This window comes from Cetorhinus maximus, chromosome 5 (genome assembly GCF_964194155.1).
Source record: "Cetorhinus maximus chromosome 5, sCetMax3.hap1.1, whole genome shotgun sequence".
NCBI classification, from domain to species: Eukaryota; Metazoa; Chordata; class Chondrichthyes; order Lamniformes; family Cetorhinidae; genus Cetorhinus; species Cetorhinus maximus.
In genome coordinates, this window is record NC_135883.1 from 37,367,648 (window position 1) to 37,393,173 (window position 25,526).

Here is a 25,526-nt window from a genome sequence, read left to right on the forward strand (position 1 = left end):
CAATGTGGCCTCCTCTACATTGGGGAGACTAAACGCAGACTGAACATGACTGCTTTGCGGAACATCTTCGCTCAGTCCGCAAGCATGACCCAGACCTTCCCGTCAATTTTTCAATACACCATCTTGCTGTCATGCCCACATGTCCACCCTTGGCCTGCTGCAATGTTCCAGTGAAGCTCAACACAAACTGGAGGAACAGCACTTCATCTTCCAATTAGGCATTTTACAGCCTTCCAGACTTAATATTGAGTTCAACAACTTCAGACCATGAACTCTTTCCTCCATCTTTACCCCTTTTTTAATCCAATTTTTATTTATTTATTCATTTATATTTATTTATCCATTTTTAGTTATTTTTTAAAATCTTTTTTTCCCCAACCCCCCTCCACACGGCTGTCTGTCACTTGTTTCTATGTTGTGCTTTAACAGAGCGCTGACCTTTGTTCTGCTATCTTACCTTTATGCCACTATCAGCATCTTCTTTAATCTTTAACACTCCCATTAACACTCCCTTTGTCTTGTGTCCATGACATCTTTGTCAATCTCCGCTGAACTCCCACGTATCCCTGACCTTCTATTTTGCTCTACCTGCTCCACCCCCTCTTCAACCATATAAAATCCATCACATTTCCGCTTCTCTTTAGCTCTGAAGAAGAGTCATCGGAATCAAAACATTAACTCTGTTTCCCGTCCCCACAAATGCTGCCAGACCTGCTTTTTCCAGCATTTTCTGTTTTTATTTCAGATTCCCAGCATCCACAGTATTTTGTTTTTATTATTAATGACTCTTGCTGATTGGCCTAAGAGCTGTATTCTTTGAACAGAAACAAAAATACCTGGAAAAACTCAGCAGGTCTGGCAGCATCTGCGGAGAGGAACACAGTTGACGTTTCGAGTCCGAATGACCCTTCAACAGAACTAAGTAAAAATAGAAGAGAGGCGAAATATAAGCTGGTTTAAGGGGGGGGTGGGACAAGTAGAGCTGGATAAAGGGCCAGTGATAGGTGGAGATAACCAAAAGATGTCACAGACAAAAGGACAAAGAGGTGTTGAAGGTGGTGATATTATCTAAGGAATGTGCTAATTAAGGGTAGAAAGCAGGGCAAACAAGGTACAAATATCCCTAGTGGGGGTGGGGTGGGGGGGAGGGAACGAAATAGGCTAAAAGATAGAGATAAAACAATGGATGGAAATACACTTAAAAATAATGGAAGTAGGTGGGAAAAGAAAAATCTATATAAATTATTGGAAAAAACAAAAAGGAGGGGGAAAATCGGAAAGGGGTGGGGATGGAGGAGAGAGTTCATGATCTAAAATTGTTGAACTCAATATTCAGTCCGGAAGGCTGTAAAGTGCCTAGTCGGAAGATGAGGTGCTGTTCCTCCAGTTTGCGTTGAGCTTCACTGGAACAATGCAGCAGGCCAAGGATGGACATGTGGGCATGAGAGCAGGGTGGAGTGTTGAAATGGCAAGCGACAGGGAGGTCTGGGTAATGCTTGCGGACAGACCAAAGGTGTTCTGCAAAGCGGTCACCCAGTCTGCGTTTGGTCTCTCCAATGTAGAGGAAACCACATTGGGAGCAACGAATGCAGTAGACTAAATTGAGGGAAGTGCAAGTGAAATGCTGCTTCACTTGAAAGGAGTGTTTGGGTCCTTGGACAGTGAGGAGAGGGGAGTAAATGGGCAGGTGTTGCACCTTCTGCGGTTGCATGGGAAGGTGCTGTGGGAGGGAGTTGAGGTGTAGGGGGTGATGGAGGAGTGGACCAGGGTGTCCCGGAGGGAACGATCCCTGCGGAATGCCGCTGGGGGGGGTGAAGGGAAGATGTGTTTGGTGGTAGCATCATGCTGGAGTTGGCGGAAATGGCAGAGGATGATCCTTTGAATGCAGAGGCTGGTGGGGTGATAAGTGAGGACCAGGGGGACCCTATCATGTTTCTGGGAGGGAGAGGAAGGTGTGAGGGCGGATGCACAGGAGATGGGCCGGACACAGTTGAGGTCCCTGTCAACCACCGTGGGTGGAAAACCTCGGTTAAGGAAGAAGGAAGACATGTCAGAGGAACTGTTTTTGAAAGTGGCAACATCAGAACAGATGTGACGGAGGCAAAGGAACTGAGAGAATGGGATGGAGTCCTTACAGGAAGCGGGGTGTGAGGAGCTGTAGTGGAGGTAGCTGTGGGAGTCGGTAGGCTTGTAATGGATATTGGTGGACAGTCTATCACCAGAAATTGAGACAGAGAGGTCAAGGAAGGGAAGGGAAGTGTCAGAGATGGACCATGTGAAAATGATGGAGGGGTGGAAATTGGAAGCAAAATTAATAAATTTTTCCAGGTCCAGACAAGAGCATGAAGCAGCACCGAAGTAATCATCGATGTACCGGAGAAAGAGTTGTGGGAGGGGGCCGGAGTAGGACTGGAACAAGGAATAAAAACAAAAAGCTAAAAGCTACTGCGGATGCTGGAAATCCAAAACAATAACAGAATTACCTGGAAAAACTCAGCAGGTCTGGCAGCATCGGTGGAGAAGAAACCTGCCAGACCTGCTGAGTTTTTCCAGGTAATTCTGGAACAAGGAATGTTCCACATACCCCATAAAGAGACCGGCATAGCTGGGGTCCATGTGGGTACCCATAGCCACACCTTTTATTTGGAGGAAGTGAGAGGAGTTTAAGGAGAAATTGTTCAGTGTGAGAACAAGTTCAGCCAGACGGAGGAAAGTAGTGGTAGATGAGGATTGTTCGGGCCTCTGTTCGAGGAGAAGCGGAGAGCCATCAGACCATCCCGGTGGGGAATGGAGGTGTAGAGGGATTGGACGTCCATGGTGAAGAGGAGGCGGTTGAGGCCAGGGAACTGGAAATTGTTGATATGATGTAGGGTGTCAGAGGAATCACGGATGTAGGTGGGAAGGGACTGGACAAGGGGAGAGAGAATAGGGTCAAGATAGCAAGAAATGAGTTCCGTGGGGCAGGAACAGGCTGACACGATCGGTCTGCCGAGACAATCCTGTTTTTTGCTTTCATTCTTTGAACAGCTTAGTCTTTAAAAAAATCTGTCAGAGAGCGAGTGAGTGTTGGTGTGTACCTTAGAACAAGCTGCAAAGAAAGGACTCTCTCTTTCTCTCTCTCTGCCCCTCCTTTGCATTAAACCTTCCTCAGAAACGCCTCATCAGGATAACTCATCTCTTCTTGAAAGTCAGCAAAGTTGTGATAAATAAGAGTCATCAAGGACAGTTTCACCAAAAAATTCGACTGAAGGAACTTCCGAATCTATTGTGACCAGAATTCTGTTAGATCAACAGCGTCAAGATTTCTTCAGATTTTATCCTTTTAAAATAAATTTTCCCATACTCCAGCCTCTGCAGGGGAGTGTTTGCTTTGTCCTGTTTTGTGTTTGTGTGTGAGTGAATGGGGGTTCGAGTATCTGTTTTTTTAAAAAGGGGAGAATTGTTACATTTCTAAACTACAACTTCTATGTTAACCAGTTTTATAACGTTTTTTTAAAAAAGTTTGTTTTATAATAAATGAGTTTTTTTTGCGTTTACTGAAAGAAGCCTGGATAGAGTTTTTTTATGCTGGAGATAACCGTATCAAAAGTAAACTATTGGCCAGTTTTGTGGGTGAATTAAACATTTAAACTATTGTTACGACATGTGGAGAAGTGGGGCTAGAATTAATTGCGCACCGCTTCCATCTTGGTCCGTAACACTACCAAAGTGAATCACTTCACCTTGACTGTTTTAAATTTCATCTGCCATATGTCTGCCTCTTTCACCAGTTTGCCTTTGTCCTCAAGTTTACTATCCTCATTGTTTATTAAATTTCTGACCTTAAACCTGTATGCATAAGTCTGGGTTATTAATGTATCACAGAAGGAACAATGGCCTGAATGTGGACCTCCAGGGAATATCAATACACACTTCCCTCCAGTGTGAAAATCAACTGTTCACCACTATTCTCTGCTTTCTGTCCCTTAGCCAATTTTGTATCCACGATGGATACTGTTCCATCCTATGAGCTTCAATTTTGCTAACAAAAATGCCGAAAATGTTTATCCCCAGATTAAATCCAGGAAATTGTTAAGCAGGCTTCCCATTTGGTAACCCATATTTGCTTTGATTTATTTTATTTTCTCTAAAATGACTCTCAATGACTAATTATTGCTTGAAGAACATTTTTAATGGCGAGTGAGTAGGAGGGGTGGGATTAACCTGGATGACCCCTGGAGGGAAACAGTGGTGCAGACTTGATGGGCTGAACGATTGTTCCCGCACTGAAACTAATCTACAATAGGAGCAAGCGGAGTGGTTTCGAGCTCTGAGCATGCTCCTTATGTCTTTAACTTGCACTCACTGCTTTCTTTTTCTTCGCCCATACTCCAAAAAGCTGTGTGTGACTTTTTGAATAGTTATCCAGCCCATACTCCATACATTTTCTTTGGTTATCCTTGGTTTCCTTTGCCCTTTGTGCTCCCAACACTGTACTTGTTCCAAACAACCTGCATACATTTCTCTTCTCAATGTCCATTGTAGTTTTTATCTGCATTTCTTTCTTCATTTCTAATTGAGTAAAACCTTCCTCCTTTTGTGTACCTCCAGCTTCTTTCCATTTCTTCTTTGAGCCGGTGCGTTCTCCTTCTTTTCATATCCCTATATCCACAATTAAATCTAGTTCTTGATGTACTCTCTTACTGTTTGTTCTGTGCTTCACTTCGTGTCTCTTCAGCCACCTTCAAAAATGTTTCATTTTCACCTAACTTTTTTCCTTGTTAGGTTTCATAGTTGCCATGTTAAAGAGGTTAAATTATGAGGACTGGTTGCATAGAGTAGGCTTGTATCCCCTTGAGTATAGAAAATTAAGCGGTGATCACATTGACATATTTAAGATGATTAAAGGATTTGATAGGGCTGATAGGGATAAACTATTTCCTCTACTGGGGAGAATCCAGAACATGGGGACTTAACCTTAAAATTAGAGCTAGATCATTCAGGGTTTGATATCGGGAAGCACATCCTCACACAAAATCTGGATTTCTACACCACGCCCCACAAAAGACTGTTGAGGCTAGGAGGACCAAATGAAAATTTCGAAAGTGAGATTGATAGATTGTTGTTGGTCATCAAAGAATATGGAACCATGGTGGATAGATGGAGTTAACACAGAGATCAGCTATTATCTAACTGAATGGTGAAACATGCTGGAAAGACTGAGTGACCTCTTTTTCTCTCTCATGTGTTTTACACCTGCAAGAGAGAGAACAAAGCTAACAACGGACGGGTTTTGTTGTTGACAGAGCGGCCGTGGCCTGCATCGGAGCGTTTTATGAGAAGATGGGTCGAATGTTGGGTAGCTCCTTTCCAGAAACGGTCAGCAATCTTTTAAAGGCCTTGAAAAGTGCAGAGGTAAGCAAGTTGTTTAAAAATCTCTTGGCAGAAGGGAGGTGTGGGGAGTGGGGGTTTTCAGGTTGATGCCCTGTTAATTGGAATACTCGAGCAGAAAGTGACTTACATTGTGCTTCCAGGAAGTTCTGCTAGGTAAAATCCTTTTGTACTGATCTAGAAACATGATAAATCAATTGTATGTCAGCTGATGCTGTTGATTCAACAAACTATATTAAAAAAATCATGACGATGTCAAGTAGAATAGAAGTGTTCTGAATTTGGGCAAGGTCGTAATTGTTATGACCGAGCAGTTGGTGAAGCTGAGTTATTTTTTTTTAAATCCCAGAGGGAAACTTTAAACAACTGTCATAACCTATGTTTCTAAGTGGTATGTTTGAGATGCGACTTTAAATTCAGGAATCAGATCACCAGTTCTCGAGGTTTTATATTAAATTAAATGAAACAATTTATTAATTTACACAGGTTAAAATACATATATATATACACACATGGCTACAAATTACTACTATCATAACTTCTAACAAATTCCCAAACTAATCTCCATTAAGGCAACAGCAACCCATAGACTTAACCAGAAACCAGGCAAAGCATTTTCACCTTACGAATTCAAAATGAGATTCTTTTCATTTTGATTCCTGTGGAGACAGTTGGAATCTTACAGCTGCTTTTGATCTCACATTGCCTCTTCTCTACACACACAAAACTGCTGAAGTTATACCTAGCGCCACTCATTGAATATAAATTCTCATTGTATCACCAGCCTCTTTCAACTCCACCTTTTAACAATAAAACCCCTTTCATAGCACCAATGTTATTAGTAATAGTTCTGTTGAAGAGTCATGAGGACTCGAAACGTCAACTTTGATCTTCTCCGCCAATGCTGCCAGACCTGCTGAGTTTTTCCAGGTATTTCTGTTTTTGTTATAAACATATTGCTTGGTATCTGCTAGCTAGGTGGTACTTTTCACCCCACTTCTTGAATGGTCTATTCAAAAAAATGCAAATACACTCTATCTCTCTTACATATCAAAACTAGTGCACATCAAAGCACCCAGACTATCTGGCTTTAATCCAATTAACACACACCCACAGAATAAACCTCTCTTTAAAAAGAAAAATATTTTCCAATAATATTATATACATTAATAGCTTCATGACAGTAATCTTTTGGTGGACTAATAGTTTGGAGATGTAACATTGCAGAGCATTACCTGTGGTCTGGAATAAGTTTGTTGCATCAATGTTCCATTGATCAATGGCTTGCAGTGAGTCCAGGTGCCATAAAGTGCCTTGCTCCAAAGCATGTCAGCGAGAGAGGGGCAACTACACTTCAGAAGTGACTGTAAAGTGCTTTGGGACGCCCTGAGGTGATGAACCTTCATAATCTTCGAACAATGCTATGGAACTATTTAGGTTCCCTCTGAACAGGCAGTCTAGATTCGGTTTTTCCTGAAAGATGATAGCTCTCATAATATAGCACTGCCTCTGTTCTGCACTTGAATACATCGGACTTTTCACATCCTCAGGACTTTTAAGTGAGTCACTGTTGTAATGTTGGAAATGCAACTGTCAATTTGCACACAGCAAGCTCCCAAAAACAACAATATAATAATGAGTGGGAAATCTGTTTTTAGTGATATTGGTTGAGGGATAAACATTGTTTAGAAGTACTCCCTTGAAGTGTCAGTTGGGTTGTGTGTTCAAGTGCTGGCTTGGACTTAAATCCATGACTTTCTGATTCAGAAGCAAGAATGTTGCCTACTGTGCCACAGCTGATAGATTCCAGATATGAAAGATCAAGGCACTATTGATAGCATAACTTGAAAAACGAAAAGGAACAATGTTGCTGACCAGGCAGTTCAACCATTTATTGCAAACTTAAAGCCCTTGGTCAGGTCACATCTTCAACAACTCAGCCCTAGTAACAAACAGAAGTAGCTTCCAGTTTTTCCTCTCCAAACTGTAACCTCTCATCCATGGTAATACTCCTGTGAGTGAATCTTCACTTCCCTTTCTGCCATTGGTTTCAGCATACCCTGTGGGACACTTTACCAACGTCCCGGCCGCCTGAGATTTTGTGACGGGACACGGGATTCTTCCCAAATACCAAGTGTGTCACAAGCTAGTTGCTTTGCCCTCGAATTGAGCTGTTGGGAAGATAGCCTGTTTGTGTATTAAGCAAGTGCAGAAGCTGCTCTTTACACTGCTTCGGATGTGAAGTTCATGTAATAGACACTGGGGCGTAGTAGCCAGGACCTGACATTGGCCTGTTGATTGAGTATGGCGTGTGTATTATAATACAGGCACCACCATCACCACCACCAGTGGTCATGGAGCCACTGAAAAATGGGCTCTTGGAGCAGCTAAATCCTCGAGCTGGGATTTGAAGTTTGAGCTGCAGCGGTGTCTAGAATGGCAGCTCCTCCGGAATGATGAGTTTTCAAAAAAAGTCACCTTGATTCTCATGTGTGAGATGTTGGTTTTCTGGATGTTAACTTCTTGTAATTTGCAAAGCCTATGTCAAAAGAATCAACAGTGCTCCCTTACTCATGCTGTGCAAGAGGGTTAATTATTTTCCAAACCATTTTAACTTGTAAATGTCTCCTTGCCTTAGCACTCAGGAAGATCACTGTTCAACAAGGTGGTTCTCAGCTGGGCCCCTAGATGGCACTCTGTGCTCGGTTTCTGCCATCTCTGAAGGGAAGCAAAAACAAAGACTTGCATTTATGTAGTGCCTTTTCCAACCTCAGGACGTCCCAAAGCACTTTACAGCCAATGAAGTACTTTTGAAGTGTAGTCACTGTTGTAATGTAGGAAATGCAGCAGGCAATTTGTACGCAGCAAGCTCCCACAAACAGTAGTGTGATAATGACCTAATAATTTGATTTTTCTTAATGCTGTTGTTGAGGGATAAATGTTGGCCAGGACACTGAAGAGAGACCCCCTGCTCTTCTGTGAAATAATTTCATGGGTTCTTTTACATTCACCTGAGAGGACAGACCAGGTTTCAGTTTAATGTCTCATCATGACAGTGTAGAATTTTCTCAATACTGCACTGGAGTTTCAGCCTGGATTATATGCTCAAGTCTCTGGAATGGAATTTGAACCTATGACCTTCTGATTCAGAGGTGAGGGTACCATCCACTCATGGCTGACATCAAATGCTGAACAAGTCCACCAAGAGTCTGATGCTAATTAACTCCCAAATAATGTCTAAACCTATGATCTTGACTTGTATTTTTTCTTTTGATTCAATGTAAATTGTAATCAGACGTTTCTATTCTGAATTCAAGACAGGGATTTATAATGCCAATTCTAAATATCCGGGCAGAATTCAAATTGAGGACTGACCTATCTGGTCAGTTCATTCTGGTCTAGTTATATCTCACCCTGCTTCACCTGAAGGGTACACTTGGTCTTCATTCCATGGGTGCAATGCCAGGGAAGGTCTTCTAGTTTCTAATGTCTTGTCTATGTTTTTAACAGTCACAGGGTCGCAGTGAGATTCTGCTGAGCCTGCAGAAGGTACTAAATGGTTTGGGTGGTGCAGCTGCTTCCTGCCACCGAGATATCTACAAAAATGCCCGTTCAGGTTTGACTGACCGATCCATGGCAGTTCGGTGTGCAGTAGGCAAGGTAAGGAATTTGTTTGTCTTTTTTTGCAGCTTATCAGATTTTCAGGGCATCCCAAAGAGCTTCAGGTCCAGTGTTGTATAAGGAAGGATGACAGCCAACTTGCACGCAGGAAGGTTTCAATGACCAGTTATGTTGTTGGTTGAGGGAAGAATATTAACCAGGACACTGTGCTCTTCTTTGAATAGTGCCATAGGATCTTTTAGCTCACTTTAGAAGGCAGAAGAGCCTTAGTTTAACATCTCCTCTGAAAGATGACACCTCCAACACTGTAGCACTCCCTCAGTACTGCACTTGGAGCCTCAACCTGGATTAAGGGCTCAAGCCTCTGAAGTGGGGGTTGAATCCACAAGTTGTGACTCTGGCAGACGTGAAACCATTGGAGCAAGGGTGGCCGTTGTGTGGAACAATTGTGCAGCATTTAAAAGAGAGATTAATTGGCCGCCTTCTGTTAAGGGATAAAACATTTAAGCACAAGTAAACATACATAGTAATAGATTCTGGTTGTTGTTTTGGTTAAAAATTGTGGAACAGTGATGAAAGATGTTACAGCAAGAGTGTCAGCCTGGATTTGTGATCAGGCCTCTGATTGGGGCTTGACAAATGTGCTACCCACTGAGCCATTGATGAAGCCTGATAATCCACTGAAGTGGAAAGAAGAAGGGCTTCTTCTGTTAATATATTTGATTCTTATCCTGTTTCTGGGAGCACTGTGCAATCTCCTGAAAATATGTCTGTTTATATCCTAGTGCCTCCTGGAACTGCAGAAGGAATCGGTCTTCATGTGGACCACAGAGCTGGAAAACCTAGCTACTCTTTGCTTTAAAGCCCTGGAGGGATCTAATTATGGTGTCCGGGTTGCAGTATCTAAGTTGCTCGGCACTGTCATGGCAACAGCTTTAACACCTAAACAAGCATCAGGTATGTGTCCCAGAAAGTAATATGCTGGCTTCTTCCCCAAAACAAAACATTTTGGAAAGATTTGCTGAATTACACTTTGCCTGGAAGGATAGTGGAAGCAGATTCAAAACTAACTACCAAAAGGGAACTGGATAAATACTTGAAGGGGAAAAGGTTGCAGGGCTATAGGTAAAGAGCAGGGGAACGGGATTAATTGGATAGCTATTCAAAGAGCCAATACAGTATGATAGGCCAAATGGCTTCCTGTGTTGTATCATTCTTTAAGGGGTGAGGAATGCCAATATAAATAGGTGAACTCTAATCTTATCAGGGGAATATGTACAGTAGTGTAAAACTTATTGACTGGTAACTTTGGATGCAAAAAAACTTTTGAAAATGTAAAATTCCTGGTTGACTGTATTTTCAACCATACTGAAGGAAGTGTTGCCCCTTTTTACAGATAAATGTTTCTGCCCATGCCAACATAATCAACATGTATTGGTGCTACTCGATGCCTTGAGTCTTTCTTTGTGATTTATTATTTAACCCCCCCCTTCCTTTGCATATGAAACATTCTCCCTCTGCTACCTTGTCTGAGTCCCCATTCCTCCTCTGAGAGCCTGATAGTGATTGACTGTTCAGCTACATGGTACATCACAGAAAACCTCAATCCTGATCTCAATTGTCCATGGACTTGCAGCAGGCTTAACTTGATAAAGATGGGACCTGGGAACCCTGACCGATTTTGTTCCCCCCCCGACCCTTTTGCAACCCCTACCCTACGACGTTGACTCCAATTGTAACAAAGAAATAGCTTGCATTTCTAAAGCATTGTCCAGGATGTCCTAAAGCACTTCAGAGCCAATGAAGTACAGTCACTATTGTGGGAAACACGACAGCCAATTTATACACAGCAACGCCCACAAAGAGCAATGTGACAATGACCAGATGATCTATATTTTGTAATGTTGATTGAGGGATAAATATTGGCCAGGACACAGGGAAGAACTCCTCTTTTTTGAAATCATGCCATGGATCTTATAAGGCCACCCGAGAGGGCAGACTTAGTTAATGTCACATTGGCAGACAGCACCTCCAAAAGTGCAGTATTCTCTCAGTACAGCACTGGGTGCATCAGCCTAGATTGTGCTCAAGCCTCTGGCGAGGGTCTTGAATCTGCAACCTTCTGACTCAAGTGTTAGTGTTACCCAGCAGATACTGCCAGCATTCCTATCACTCTCCTAGTCAACTAAGTTTACTCAGAAAAGATCTTGTGATCATATGGACAGTTTAGCTAAGTCACACACTGCCTTTACCAACTGAGCGCTTTCATGACCTTAATTAATATGTGAAAGCAACTCCTTTTTTCATTTTGGAAGAGATGAATTGTTGTGATTTTATTGTTGTGATTGATATTTACTGAATGTAGCCAGAGTTCACGGTTGTAAGATAACTGATTAAAATCAGCTCTAAATCTTGTAGCAGATATTGCAATGTTAACAGCCACAGCAAGACGGTGCTGTGTACATTCTGTCAGTCCCTACTTTTACCCCATACTGTACTAACTTGTGCGCTTTCCATAGCTTTCAATTTAAGAATTGAGAGATCAGGAAAGACGCTGGTATTGGAACTGATTAGAAAGGCTACTAAATAGAATACTGTCGCTAGCAGTGAGATTTACTAAAGATGGTGGGAATGTTGGAGTGTAGACAGGGTGCTTATGAAGTTTGCCAAAACCATGTTGCATGTAGTTCCTTTAGAAATTACTGAAATAATTTTTTAAAATGAATGTCTGTATTCTTCAGATACCTGGAGATACCCAAGGCCTGAGTTTCCTGTGACACACAAGTTTGAGCTTTAGTTTTTGCATCATGCACCTTTTTTAGATCAGTGTTTTCTGGATGTTCTTTGGAAGCCCCTGCCTCTTCCAATATTCTAGTGGTTTACAAGCTCGTTGCTGTCTGCTCCATAATCAGTTGGGACATTCTTACATCAAATGTTCAAAACCAAAACAGACCACTCTGCCCAACAAGTCTTTGCCAGTGTTTATGTTTCACATAAGCTTCTTCCCCCACCCTCTATTTAACCCTATCAGTGATTCCTCCTCTCCCTTTATCCATGTGCTTTTTCCCTTCCCTTTAAAAACATCTGTGTTATTGATCTTAGCTGCTACCACAGGGAGTAGCTAAGATCAAGTTCCACATTCTAACCTGATCTCTGGATAAAGAAATTTCTCCTGAATTTCCGATTAGAATTATTAGTGACCACCTTATATTTATGGACCCTAGTTTTAGTCTCCCTCACAAGTGGAAGCATCCTCTCCATGCCTACCCTATCAAACCCCTTCATGATTTTTAACGACCTCGATCAGGTCACCCCTCAGCCTTCATTTTTCTTGAGAAAAGAGCCCCAGCTCATTCAGCCTTTCCAGCTAGGTTTTATATATATATATTTTTTAATTGATGCAGTGATGCGGCAGAATGTGAAGCGTGCCAGCCTGGAGGAGGTGTTGGAGTTGTTGGCAACAGGATTCCTGCGTGGGGGTTCGGGATTCCTGCGGAGCGGCGGAGAGATGCTGAAAGGTGGAGGGTCTGTCAGCCGAGAGGTGCGGGTTGGCGTAACACAAGTGAGTACCTTGAGCTAGTAGCAGCGAGCACAGTGCAGCACAGTCCGGTAACTTTTAAACGAGGAATCAGAGGAGCGTCTACGTTTAAGACTGATTTGAGACACAACTCTGACTTCGTTTTCATTTCAGGTCCCTAGCTTCTGCAGTATTGCGAGTTTGTTTCAGTGTTCAATTCATTGCCTTTTCTCTCGCAGGAATTCCCCAACTTGAAAAAATTCTCTTCTTTCATGATCTTTTCATTGGGAACTGCCAGCAATGCATCAGCTATCCTAACCCCTCTCTGTTCTGACAAAAAAGGCCATGGACCTGAAATGCTAACCATGTTTCTCTCTCTCTACATGCTGCCTGACCTGCTGAGTATTTCCTGCCTTTTCTGTTTTAATTCAGATTTCCAGCACCTGCAGCATTTTGTTTCTGTTTTACTTTTTTTTAAGCAGTGATGGTTTCACCCTAGACCATCTCCCCTCTATGGAAGTGTGTTCCATATTCTAGTTGGGATTTGGGTGTTTTTTTTTTGCAGCCTCTTAATTTTGCTCAAGAATTTGATATATGTGCTGTCGCCCCATGTTTAACTCTGCCGCATCTCCCCAGTTTGGAAAATCCAATAATGTTAAGTCTGCTTGGTTCCTTTTCACCAGCTCCTTCAAAATCCTCTTTTCATTATCCAAAGTGACTAACCGCTGAATTAGAAATGGAAATACTATCCTTCCACTCTTCCATGTCTCCCAGCAGCCACCTTTTCTTCCTGGTTCTCCATTGCTGCCGTGATTTTTAAACTGTGCCTCTTTTTTAATGGTTTTTGGCTACCTGTCTCCTTAAGGGCACCGCTAAGTGGAGTGGGACTGTCTTTACCACAGCTGGTACTATTTGTTTTAATACAGAAAGCTAGTTGACGAAGGATAGATCTGGAGCCAATCTTTAGACACTTATATTTAGTCTCAGAGTTACACATTGCAAGGATACACCTCCTAACCCAACAACCACAGTTATCTATTTATGGTGGGCTAAGTGAATGCCCAATTAATGCCCACCATTGGCGTACAATTAAGGTTCCCTTCTCTCTCTAAGAAAAAACAAGACTTAATATGCACAACCAAAATTCCAAAACCCTCCATATTCGCTACAGAGCTTTTGTAAAACAGTCAGGTACTTCTTTTTGTATAACAGTCAGGCAGTTAATGACTTGCATCCACCCATTTAATTTTAGACATTTCCTTTCTGTCCAGCATTTGTTTCAAGCCAGAGAAGTCAGTCCGCAACTTTTTATCACACTCACTTTTTTGTAGAGTGTACATTGTCGAGTTTTTTGTCATAGTACTTAACTCCAGTACATCAAAACTAGCATCTTGCAAATCTGTGCACCCAACCAGTTCAACTGACCAATCAGTTTTCACAATTGCTGTATTTCTTCTTTAGATATAATGTCATCTTTCTGTAATGACCTTGTATGATTAACTGGAATGGAAATTTCAGTCTGCAAATATGATTGTTAGTTGGCCCACTCTGCTTAATATTTAGACTAATATATTTAAAAGCCCCACAAGCCTGACTCCGAATTTTAAATTCTACTATAATCTTATTAATAATACATTTCTTAAATTCTGCAGTTTCACCCCATAAGAAATCATCAACATACATATGAAGATGCCTGAAAGGTTTCCTTTATGATACTAATAAAACATTGGGGAATCTGCTTTTAGTTGAACACAACCTATTTTCACCGAAAAGTACCATACCTTGCAAGCATCATTCAGGCCTTAGACATATTTGTTTAGTTTTCAGAGCTTTCCTTCTACATCTGCTGCCTCTTTGGGTGGTTTCAGAAGCACTTCTCTCTGAAAAGTATAGCTCTGCAGAAATGTAGCTTTTATGCCGATTGATGTACACTGCCATGAATATGTGACCAAAAGAGCTAAGGAGATTTTCAAGATTACCTTTCCAGCTATGGGAGACTCCGCTCTAACATCTGTATCGCCCAGTCACTCTTCAAAGCCGACTAGCCTTGCTTAGCCCTACAAGTCCTATTTGCAAGGACCATTTCAATACAGATTCACTTATGGAACAATGCTGATTACCCCTTGTCTGGTACGTTAGAATAAACTCCAAACTCTCTCCAATTTTCTAATTCCCTTTGTTTTGTCTCTCTTATTAGTTTATCCTCAAATTTATTGGCAGCCATCAAAACCTCATGACCAAGAGGTGTTTGTTTGTAGTTATGTTCTGAGGCTGTTCTATAGTGTCTATTTGTGCAGTCTATTCAAGCTACAGTTTCTACTTGCAGTTTTATATCTGTTGGGATGACGACTGAGAGATCGCCCACTTGTACTGTCAGAGAGCCTTTCTCCAGCACGTGATCATTTCGAACACAGGATTCACTTCCGGGCCCAATGTCGGAATTTGCATTGTGCTTTCTTCCTCTCTGCTCTTTTACCTCGTTATGCCAGCCATGGATCTTCTTGGCCATGAACCTGGACATTCAACCAACCTGATGATAGATTTTCCTGCATGTCCCACAACTTTCACACACTAGACCGCTCTGGAATATACAATACCCGAGTACCCACGCTGGGCATTTGTCCTTTGAATGTGATAACTCTGTCCTGTGTGCCATGATTTTGTTTATAATACTACTTACTAAGGACAAAATAACTTTATTAGAAAGACCAAATCTGGTCACCACATTAACGAAATGTAGAATGAAAATATTTCTGTCTTTGTCTCATACCTTTAGATTTATGCCAACTACCTTGTTAAAGTCATATGTCAATGGAAAGCTTACAATAGGTTATGGCGGCGTATCTCCGATATTGTTTACGGATTTCACGCTTCTCACTAATATCACGTATATTCTTCATCAACCACACCTGTATCTTTTAGAACAATTTAACCTTTGATAAGTTGGGTGAGCAAATTGTCTATGTAGCATTCAGACAATTTGCTTTTCCTCCCCCTCTGATTCTTATCACCTGATGTTGTTGATTCTTGTCTAATGCTCTGAGACACATCAGGTTTTGTTAAGGGATACAATAATGTCCTGACTGGGTAAACTATAGATCCACTGATTTTCCAAAAATAATTCCTTTATGTTCCATGTCAAATTTAATTTGTGCCTTTTTCATAGTAGGTTTATTCAATAGCATAGGCATCTCATTAGAGAATATACCAGTACTTACAAATTGGCTTACACCAGCTACTTTACTGGAATTAAAACTCACTTTAGTGATAACGTGTCATCATCATCAAACCTAAAACAGTGGTACTTTGACGATGGACTTGTGATGATCCTCACTGCCTAGTGAATCAAGATAACATGTTAATCTTCCACCTACTGTTGAAGTACTGTCCAGCAGTGCGCATTAAAATGAGTCCTTGACTAATGCATGCATTACTAAAGCTCCACGTGACTAGCATAATTTGTTTGGATTCATCATTATTTTCATCCTGTTCCTCAGAATTCTGTGTTATGTGACATTTCGAGGACCCTACCTCTCTGTTTTGGGCGGTTCATTGCATAATGATACTCGCAGTCACACCTGAAGCATGCTTGTTCCTTGGACTTTTCTGGGATTCATTCACCTATTATTGCTGTTCCAATTCTGCCTTCTGCTGTATTACCCAGATCTGCTAAAGACACTTTCACTCTAATTCTGTGTGTCTTTTAACCCTTCCATTATATTGATGCCTGCACCCAGTATTTGGGCCATTTTGAAATCTGGCAAATTATTGATTCCTCTATTCTTTGTGTCACTGGGGAAGGTCCCATTTTTTCCACAAAGGCTGAAGGAAATGACTGTTGGCCCAAGAATTTTTTGAAGGCACCAGATATCTAATCCAACACACTTTCCCTTTCAGAGAATTAAACATCAGCTATAAACAGGAGCCTGTCCACATGAGATACCTTGGCACGATCCAGCAATTTAAACTGATCCAGGAATCCCCATATTGAATTTTGACAATTTTTTATACAAGTCCAGGATGTATTTGTCCATGGAATGACCATCTGTCCTCCAAAATCTATCAAAATATAATCATAGGCATTCAACAGATCATTTTTTAATATAAATTTCATCTAACAACTCTAATAGAAGGTCCAAACCTTCATATCTATCTCACAAGATACTTTACTATTGATTTTACTTCTGGTAGGAAGTGGGGATGCCAAGGCTGTACCTTGTTTACGTATTTGTAAGGACATAACCTGTGTTCACACATCCACTGGTCAATACAGTTCGGAGACCGAGAACATTGGAGAGTAATCATACCCTGGCAATTTAAATGATTTCTGCCATTTTTCTCAATGGCCACTAGGATTGTAGCTTTCTGCCTTGAATTTTTTTCTTAGCTTCCAACCTTCACCTGCAGACAGCCACCCTCTGCTACCATATTTTAATCCAGAAAGCCAGATGGTGAAGGATAGAACTGGAGCCTTTATTTACAGAGTTACACATTACAAGCATATACCCCCTAACACAGCAACCATAGTTTCAGGCTTTATCTATTTAAAGGGGCTCAAGTGATGTGGAACATTCCTTGTTCCAGTCCTAATCCGGCCCCCTCCCACAACTCTTTCTCCGGTACATCGATGATTACTTCGGTGCGGCTTCATGCTCTCGCCTGGACCTGGAAAAATTTATTAATTTTGCTTCCAATCTCCACCCTTCCATCATTTTCACATTGTCCATCTCTGACACTTCCCTTCCCTTCCTTGACCTCTCTGTCTCAATTTCTGATGATAGACTGTCCACCAATATCCATTGCAAGCCTACCGACTCCCACAGCTACCTCGACTACAGCCCCTCACACCCCGCTTCCTGTAAGGACTCCATCCCATTCTCTCAGTTCCTTCGACTCCATCGCATCTGTTCTGATGACGCTACCTTCAAAAACAGTTCCTCTGACATGTCCTCCTTCTTCCTTAACCGAGGTTTTCCACCCACGGTCGTTGACAGGGCCCTCAACCGTGTCCGGCCCATCTCCGCGCATCTGCCCTCACGCCTTCTCCTCCCTCCCAGAAACATGATAGGGTCCCCCTTGTCCTCACTTATCACCCCACCAGCCTCCGCATTCAAAGGATCATCCTCCGCCATTTCCGCCAACTCCAGCATGATGCCACCACCAAACACATCTTCCCTTCACCCCCCCCGGCGGCATTCCGTAGGGATCGTTCCCTCCGGGACACCCTGGTCCACTCCTCCATCACCCCCTACACCTCAACCCCCACCTATGGCACTTCCCCATGCCCACACAGAAGATGCAACACCTGCCCCTTCACTTCCTCTCTCCTCACCGTCCAAGGGCCCAAACACTCCTTTCAAGTGAAGCAGCATTTCACTTGCATTTCCCCTAACTTAGTCTACTGCATTCATTGCTCCCAATGCGGTCTCCTCTACATTGGAGAGACCAAACGCAAACTGGGCGACCGCTTTGTAGAACACCTGCGGTCTGTCCGCAAGAAAGACCCAAACCTCCCTGTCGCTTGCCATTTTAACACTCCACCCTGCTCTTTTGCCTACATGTCTGTCCTTGGCTTGCTGCATTGTTCCAGTGAAGCCCAACGCAAACTGGAGGAACAGCACCTCATCTTCCGACTAGGCACTTTACAGCCTTCCGGGCTGAATATTGAATTCAACAACTTTAGATCTTAAACTCCCTCCCCCCCATCCCCACCCCGTTTCTTCCCCCTCCCTTTTGTTTTTTTCAATAATTTATATAGATTTTTCTTTTCCCACCTATTTCCATTATTTTTAAATCTACAACTAATACCTTGTCAGTCTTTCTACCCCACCCTCACTAGAGCTGTACCTTGAGTGTCCTGCCATCCATTCTTAATTAGCACATTTTCTTAGATAATATCACCACCTTCAACACCCCTTTGATCCTTTTGTCTGTGACATCCTTTGATTATCTGCTGCTATCACTGCTTGCTTGTCCCTACAACCACCTCCCCCTCAACTTCTCTCCCCCCCACCCCCCCCCTTAAACCAGCTTATATTTCACCCCTCCTAACTATACTCAGTTCTGCTGAAGGGTCATGAGGACTCGAAACGTCAACTCTTTTCTTCTCCGCCGATGCTGCCAGACCTGCTGAGTTTTTCCAGGTAATTCTGTTTTTGTTTTGGATTTCCAGCATCCGCAGTAGTTTTTTGTTTTTATCTCAAGTGAATGCCCAGTTAATGCCCACCACCTGAATATAATTAAACACAGTTAATATACAATTAATACTATTAACCTCCCAGTTCTATGAGACCTCGGAAGGAACACTAGACCTTTCCAGCACATTATAATCTCTGGTCAAATTGTTGCAGCCCCTATCGCTTAGCGAGCATATTGTGTTGGCACATTGCCGGCTATAATGTTGAGAGAGCAGTAAGTGTTGTGTGTCTTTGTCTCTGAGCTAACCAATTCAATGCAAACACTGTATCAGCAGAGTCACTCAGTATTGCAACAATTACTGAAATATTAACTATTGGAAATTGTTTTTGGTTGAAAACTTTGCTTTCTTTTCAGAATATGAGAATTTTTTAATATAACCGCTCCAGATTTTGTTTTACACTGAGAGTTGTGTTCTGGAATGCACTGTCTGAAGTGTGGTGCAAGCAGATTCAATGATAACTTCCAAAAGGCAATTGGATAAATATTTGAAGGAGAAGAACTTGCAAGGCTACAGGAGTACAGGCATGGTTGACTGGCCTCATTCTCTACTTCATCATTCTAAGATCCTATCACCCTCCCCTCCCTTCTGAACTTAATTTAACTATACATGTAAATGGCAATATCGTCACTTTAAATGGCAGGTATTTACAATGCATTCCTGAGCTACAGCAGTTTGGCTATGTAAAATGTACACTGAAAGAGAATGTGATGAAGGGACAGATTATAAATAGTTCACGACAAAGCTCCCACCTGAAAGGTCTTATCTCTGGCCTCGTGCTCCAATATCACAATAGTGATAGGCACCATTGGATTTGTAGCTGCTCGAAATAGCTGGAGAGATTAATGTGGCACAGGCAGTGGCTTTGTAATAGATTTCAGTGGCAATGGGAAATTATTGGCATCATTTGCCCGATATAGGCGAGACAGTAACAGTGTGATATCTTTGCGACCCACTTTTTTTTGTATTCTCTCTGTTTCAGGCGTACGTTGTTTTTGTCACCTCACTCGGGGGGCAGTGGCTAGAGCGTAACTTTGCAACATTCCTTACCCATGTACTGGAGCTTGTCTCCCATCCCCGGGCCACCCAAAGCCATGTGGAAGCAGTGTACTCTCGGCGTTGTGTCTCGTTCATCCTTCGGGCGACCGTGGGCAGCATCCTCGGGGAGAAAGCTCAGATTGCGGCTGCGAAAGAGGTGTGCCAGGCAATTGCCAAACAAATGAAGACAGTGGGTAAGAGGAAAGCTTTGATGGTCACTTATTGGCTTTAGCGATACATCCCTGCCTATGAAAGAAAAATTCACCCTGGTCATAGAATCATTGCGCACTGAAAGTGGCCATTTGGCTCATTATGCTTGTGCTGGCTCTTTGAAATTAGTCCCATTTCCCCCTGCTCTTTCTCCATAGCCCTGCAACTGTTTCTAATTTGCTAAATAATTGGGTGTGATGATATGTACATGACTAATTCTCTATCGGAACTGTTCTTATTTAACTTCGACTCAAAGTTGCTTCCCCAGTATCATGAAATGGATTTGGACTATGCTGACAACTTGATAGAATTATACAGCACAGAAAGAGGCTATTTTGGCCCATTTTATGCCTGTGCTGGCTCCAGTTATCTAATTAGTCCCATTTTCCCCTGCTCTTGCACCTAAATTATTCCTTTCCATACTCATTCGATTGCTGCCACAGTTCTGCCTTACGCAAGGTGGTGAGAGAGCTGAGATGATTTATTCGGTCACAACTGTGATCTTAGAATGGTTTTCATGGGCCTTGAGTCCTGTGGACCAGATCTCAGCCGGAATCTAGCAGTTTAATTCCCAGCAGCAGCCTATTAGCCATCAGATGTGCTGGCAGCTATCCAGCTTATTTTCCCATCCCTGGCAATGCACAACCAGTTCAATGTGGCAATGTCTAGCTAGATAACTTTAGACCTGTTTTCCAGCTATCTTTTGCAGTGAGTGAATTTTCTTCAAGACTATTCTTGATTTGCCACCCCAAAGCTCATGAAAAATGTTATAAAAATTGTATCTTCCTTTAAAGCTGTTTCTCTATACTCAACACTTTGCCTGTTTTTGTCATTCTTCTCCTCTATATCTCTCTCTCTTTCTCTTTTTTGTGTGCGTCTCAAACTATCTTGTCAGCTCTGTACCGTCTCCGTTTGCCTTATTCTGTAGCCAGACCCTATTTACCTTACTCTCTGTCCCACTTTCCGTCCCTGTTCCCCTCACTCCCTGTTCCCCAGTGATTAGAGTGCTGCAGTTTTGGGCTCCGAGAATTTTGGGAAGAATGTTTTAGGCTTTTAATGTTGGTACCGTGCAGATTCACCAGAATGCATCCTGGTATCAGGAAATGCAAATCTGCAGAAAGACATGACAAATTGGGGCTTTTATTGTTGGAACAACTCAGATTGCAGATATGTTAGAAGTGTTTGAAATCTCATCGAAATGGATAGGCAAGATTTAAAGAAGAAGACTGTTTGTTTCCGGCAGTTGTGGGGTCGAGAACAAGGGACCATAGATACAAGATTAAATATCAGAGATTTAGAATGGAGGGCTGACGAGATTTCTTCATGCAGGGAATTGCGAGGCTGTGGAATTCACTTCCAGGGTTAATGGTTGGGGCATTAAAGGCTGGATTAGATAGATGAAGGAAATGGGATTGAGTGGCTGTGGTAAATATGTTGAGATTTATTTGCTTTATTTGAATGGTGGTTAAATACCAAAGAACTGGTTGAATTGAATGGCCCGTTTCCACATTGTCATTTTTTTGTGAGGGAAAGGAGCTGTGGGACAATCCCTTTCGTTTCATTTCTTATCTGGAACCCGGATCAGAATCGGATGTTTGAGGACAATGCAGGGATGCAAATATTTTTTGTGCCATTGTCATGCTACCGGATGCCTGGGCAAATAATTTGGAGAATGTAACTTCAAATCCCACCATGGCAGTTTGAGAATTCGAATCCATTTATTAGAATCTTGAAATAAAAAGATGGCCTCAGTAAAAGTGACCATGAAGCTGTTACAATGTCACAAAATCCCAATTGGTTCACTAACGTTATTTTTGGAAAGGAAACCTGCCCCTTTGCCATGTCCAGATCTATATGTTACATCAATCCCAGACCAATGTGATTCACTCTCTACTACTCTCTAAAGGAGCCTAAAAAGCCCAACAGTTATCAAACTACAAGTGAAACTGCCATCTGAGCTATTCGTGTGTCTCATTCCCCATTGATTTACTGTTATAAAAGCAAATCCATTGTATTAAAATATCCATTGCCCATGGTTTGTCATATGTTAACTGCATGAAATATCTTTTTTTTTTCAAAAATGTGTATTTGTTTTGTGTTTGAGAGCACTAATATTTGGAATATGTGTTCATGTTAATTATCTAATTTTTTTGGTTATGGTAGAATCTGTGGTGAATGATGCCAACAATGACAATAAATCGGGAGCAGCTGATGTGTCTGCCAGTCAGCATGTGATGGTTTGCGCCCTGCAGGAACTTGGCAGCCTGGTACAAAGTCTGAGTGCCACTGCCTCTCCTCTTCTCCAGGAACCCTCCATTGGTAAGTGATCCAGCAGATGCTGCAGAAATCCAGACAAGTGCATTGATGAAAACAATGACGTGTTTGAACGTGGGATGTATCCCCTCCAAAGCTTAGCTGAATAACTCCTACCTATATCACTCGCCCATGGGAAAGACTTTGCCAGCAGAGGGACTGAAATCACAGGAATGAATTTTAACCTGGAGAAGATGAAGGAACAAAAGAATAATCCAGATTTCTAAACCGCCCCTAAGGCAGTAAAATATCCAAGGCACTTCACTTCACGATTTCCCAAAGCTCTTTACACCCAGCTCAATACTTCTGAAGTGTAGTCACTGTTGTAATGTTAGAAACAAGGCAGTCAATTTGTGCACAGCTAATTCCCACAAACAGCAGTGTGACAATGACCAAATAACCTGTTTTAGTGATTTGGATTGAGATATAAATATTGACCAGGAAACTGAGGTGTACTCCCCTGCTCCTCTTCGAATAGTGCCATGGGATGTTTTACGTCCACCTCAGAGGACATAGGGAGCTTCGATTTAATAGCTCATTCGAAAGACAGCATCTCTGCCAGTGCAGCATTCCCTCAGCAAGTTACTGATGTGCCTTGGTTACCTCGATTATTATGCTCAAGTCCTGGAGTGGGGTTGAACCCACAACCTCCTGATTCAGAAGCGAGAGTGCCACCCACTGAGTCACAGCTTATACCTTCACAGAAGTGTTATCAGACAAAAACTGCTCACTGAGTCAATGAAGGAGACATTTGGTCAGGTGACCAAAAGCTTGGTCGTAGGTTGATTTTAAGGAGCAATTTAAAGAACGAGGGAGAGGTTTAGCCAGGGAATTCCAGAGCTTGTGGACAAGGCTGTCATTGGAGGGGGCAGGGAAATTTAGTGACACATTTTTAAAAATGCAATGGGAAATTGAGGCTAAAGCATAGGGTTGGATAGCTGTAAATAGGTCTGGGGGTTTGGGGGATGGGAAAGAGGGATTGAGGAGGGCTCTTCCTATTCTGGATGTGTTGCAGTTTGAATGTCTGTTTTGTAAATAGCACCAAACTGCTGGGCATGGGGAGAAAAAACTGGAATCTCTGAGCTGGCCAGAATCCCACAATTGCTTGACAGGGTTTGTATCAGGACTGTGGGGGGAGTGATCAGTGGCAAGTGTAGTTAAATGAATAAGAACAGGGTACTGCATATTTAAAGTAAAAAAGAATGAGGCACATATGTTCCATCATTGGGATTGAACATGGAATCATACAGCACAGGATAGGGGCATTTGGCCTGTTTGCCGCCTTTGAATGTTCTCTCTGATTTAGGGGAGGCAATGGCATAGTGGTATTGTCGTTGGACTTGTAATCCAAAGACCCAGAGTAATACTCTGGGGAGTGGGGCTCAAATCCCACCAAGGCAGATGGTGGAATTTGAATTCAATAAAAATCTGGAATTAAAAGTCTAACGATGACCATTGTCAATTGTTGTGAAAACCCACCTGGTTCAAGGGAAGAAATCTGTCATCCTTTCCAGACCCCCAGCAATGTGGTTACTCTTACGTGCCCTCTGAAATGGTCTAGCAAGTCACTCAGTTGTATCACACCACTACAAAGTCACAAAAAAAGAATGAAACTGGACGGACCACCCAGCATCGACCTAGGCACCGGAAACGACAACGGCAATCTCAGCCCTGTCGACCCTGCAAAGTCCTCCTTACTAACATCTGGGGGCTAGTGCCATAATTCAGAGAGCTGTCTCACAGACTAGTCAATCAACAGCCTGACATGGAATCATATCTTACAGATAATGTCCCAGGCACCACCATCACCATCCCTGGGTATGTCCTGTCCCACCGACAGGACAGGCCCAGCAGAGGTGGCGGCACAGTGATATACAGTCAGGAGGGAGTTGCCCTGGGAGTCCTCAACATCGGCAGCCTGACATAGTCATCTTCACGGAATCATACCTTACAGATAATGTCCCAGACACCACCATCATCAAGACTGGGTATCCATGAGACACTGTGGGCCATCAGAAGCAATAGAATTGTACTCGAACACAATCTGTAACCTCATGGTCCGGTATATCCCCCACTCTACCATTATCATCAAGCCGGGGATCATCCCTGGTTAAATGCAGAGTGCAGGAAGGCATGCCAGGAGCAACACCAGGCATACCTAAAAATGAGGTGTCAACCTGGTGAAGCTATAACACAGGACTACTTGCATGCCAAACAGCATAACCAGCAAGTGATAGACAGGGTTAAGCGATCCCACAACCAACGGATCAGATCTAAACTCTGCAGTCCTGCCACATCCAATTGTGAATGGTAGTGGACAATTAAATAACTCTCAGAAGGAGGAGGCTCCAAAATATCCCCATCCTCAATGATGGAGGAGCCCAGCACAGCAATGCCAAAGATAATAAAGCATTTGCTAGAGCGGATGATCCATCTCGGCCTCCTCCAGAGGTCCCCAGCATCATAGATGCCAGCCTTCAGCCAATTTGATTCACTCCACGTATGTAGTGCTTATAACAAGAAACGGCTGGAGGCACTGGATACTGCGAAGGCTGTGGGCCCTGACAATACGCCGGGAATAGTACTGAAGACTTGTGCTCCAGAACTTGCCGTGCCCCTAGCCAAGCTCTTCCAGTACAGCTACAACACTGGCATCTACCCAGTAATGTGGAAAATTGCCCAGGAATGTCCTGTACACAAAAAGCAGGACAAATCCAGCCCGGCCAATTACCGTCCCATCAGTCTACTCTCCATCATCAGTAAAGTAATGGAAGGGCTCATCAACAGTGCTATCAAGCGTCACTCGCTTAGCAATAACCTGCTTGCTGACACTCAGTTTGTGTTCCGCCAGGGCCACTCAGCTCCTGGCCTCATTACAGCCTTGGTTCAAACATGGACAAAAGAGCTGAACTCCCGAGGCAAGGTGAGAGTGACTGCCCTTGACATCAAGGCCGCATTTGACAGAGTGTGGCATCAAGGAGCCAGAGCAAAACTGGAGTCAATGGGAATCAGGGGAAATCTCTCCACTGGTTGGAGCCAGACCTAGCACGAAGAAAAATGGTTGTTATTGTAGGTCAGTCATTTCGGCTCCAGGATATCACCGCATGCGTTCCTCAGGGTAGTGTCCTCGGCTCAACCATCTTCAGCTGCTTCATGAATGACCTTCCATCATAAGGTCAGAAGTGGGGATGTTTGACGATGATTGCACAATGTTCAACACCATTTGTGACTCCTCAGATACTGAAGCAGCACTTGTCCAAA

At 42.7% G+C, this 25,526-nt stretch overlaps 1 protein-coding gene across 1 annotated transcript in view; it reads left to right on the plus strand.

Annotated features, from left to right (window-relative positions):
* Window positions 1-25,526, plus strand: part of heatr5b (HEAT repeat containing 5B) — a 102,034-nt gene that overhangs the window by 10,825 nt on the left and 65,683 nt on the right. Inside the window, exons 4-9 of the mRNA XM_078541736.1 lie at window positions 5,286-5,394; window positions 8,881-9,030; window positions 9,777-9,948; window positions 12,396-12,553; window positions 19,687-19,936; window positions 22,116-22,271. Coding sequence (XP_078397862.1) covers window positions 5,286-5,394; window positions 8,881-9,030; window positions 9,777-9,948; window positions 12,396-12,553; window positions 19,687-19,936; window positions 22,116-22,271 — 995 coding nt within the window. The remainder of the gene's footprint in view (window positions 1-5,285; window positions 5,395-8,880; window positions 9,031-9,776; window positions 9,949-12,395; window positions 12,554-19,686; window positions 19,937-22,115; window positions 22,272-25,526) is intronic.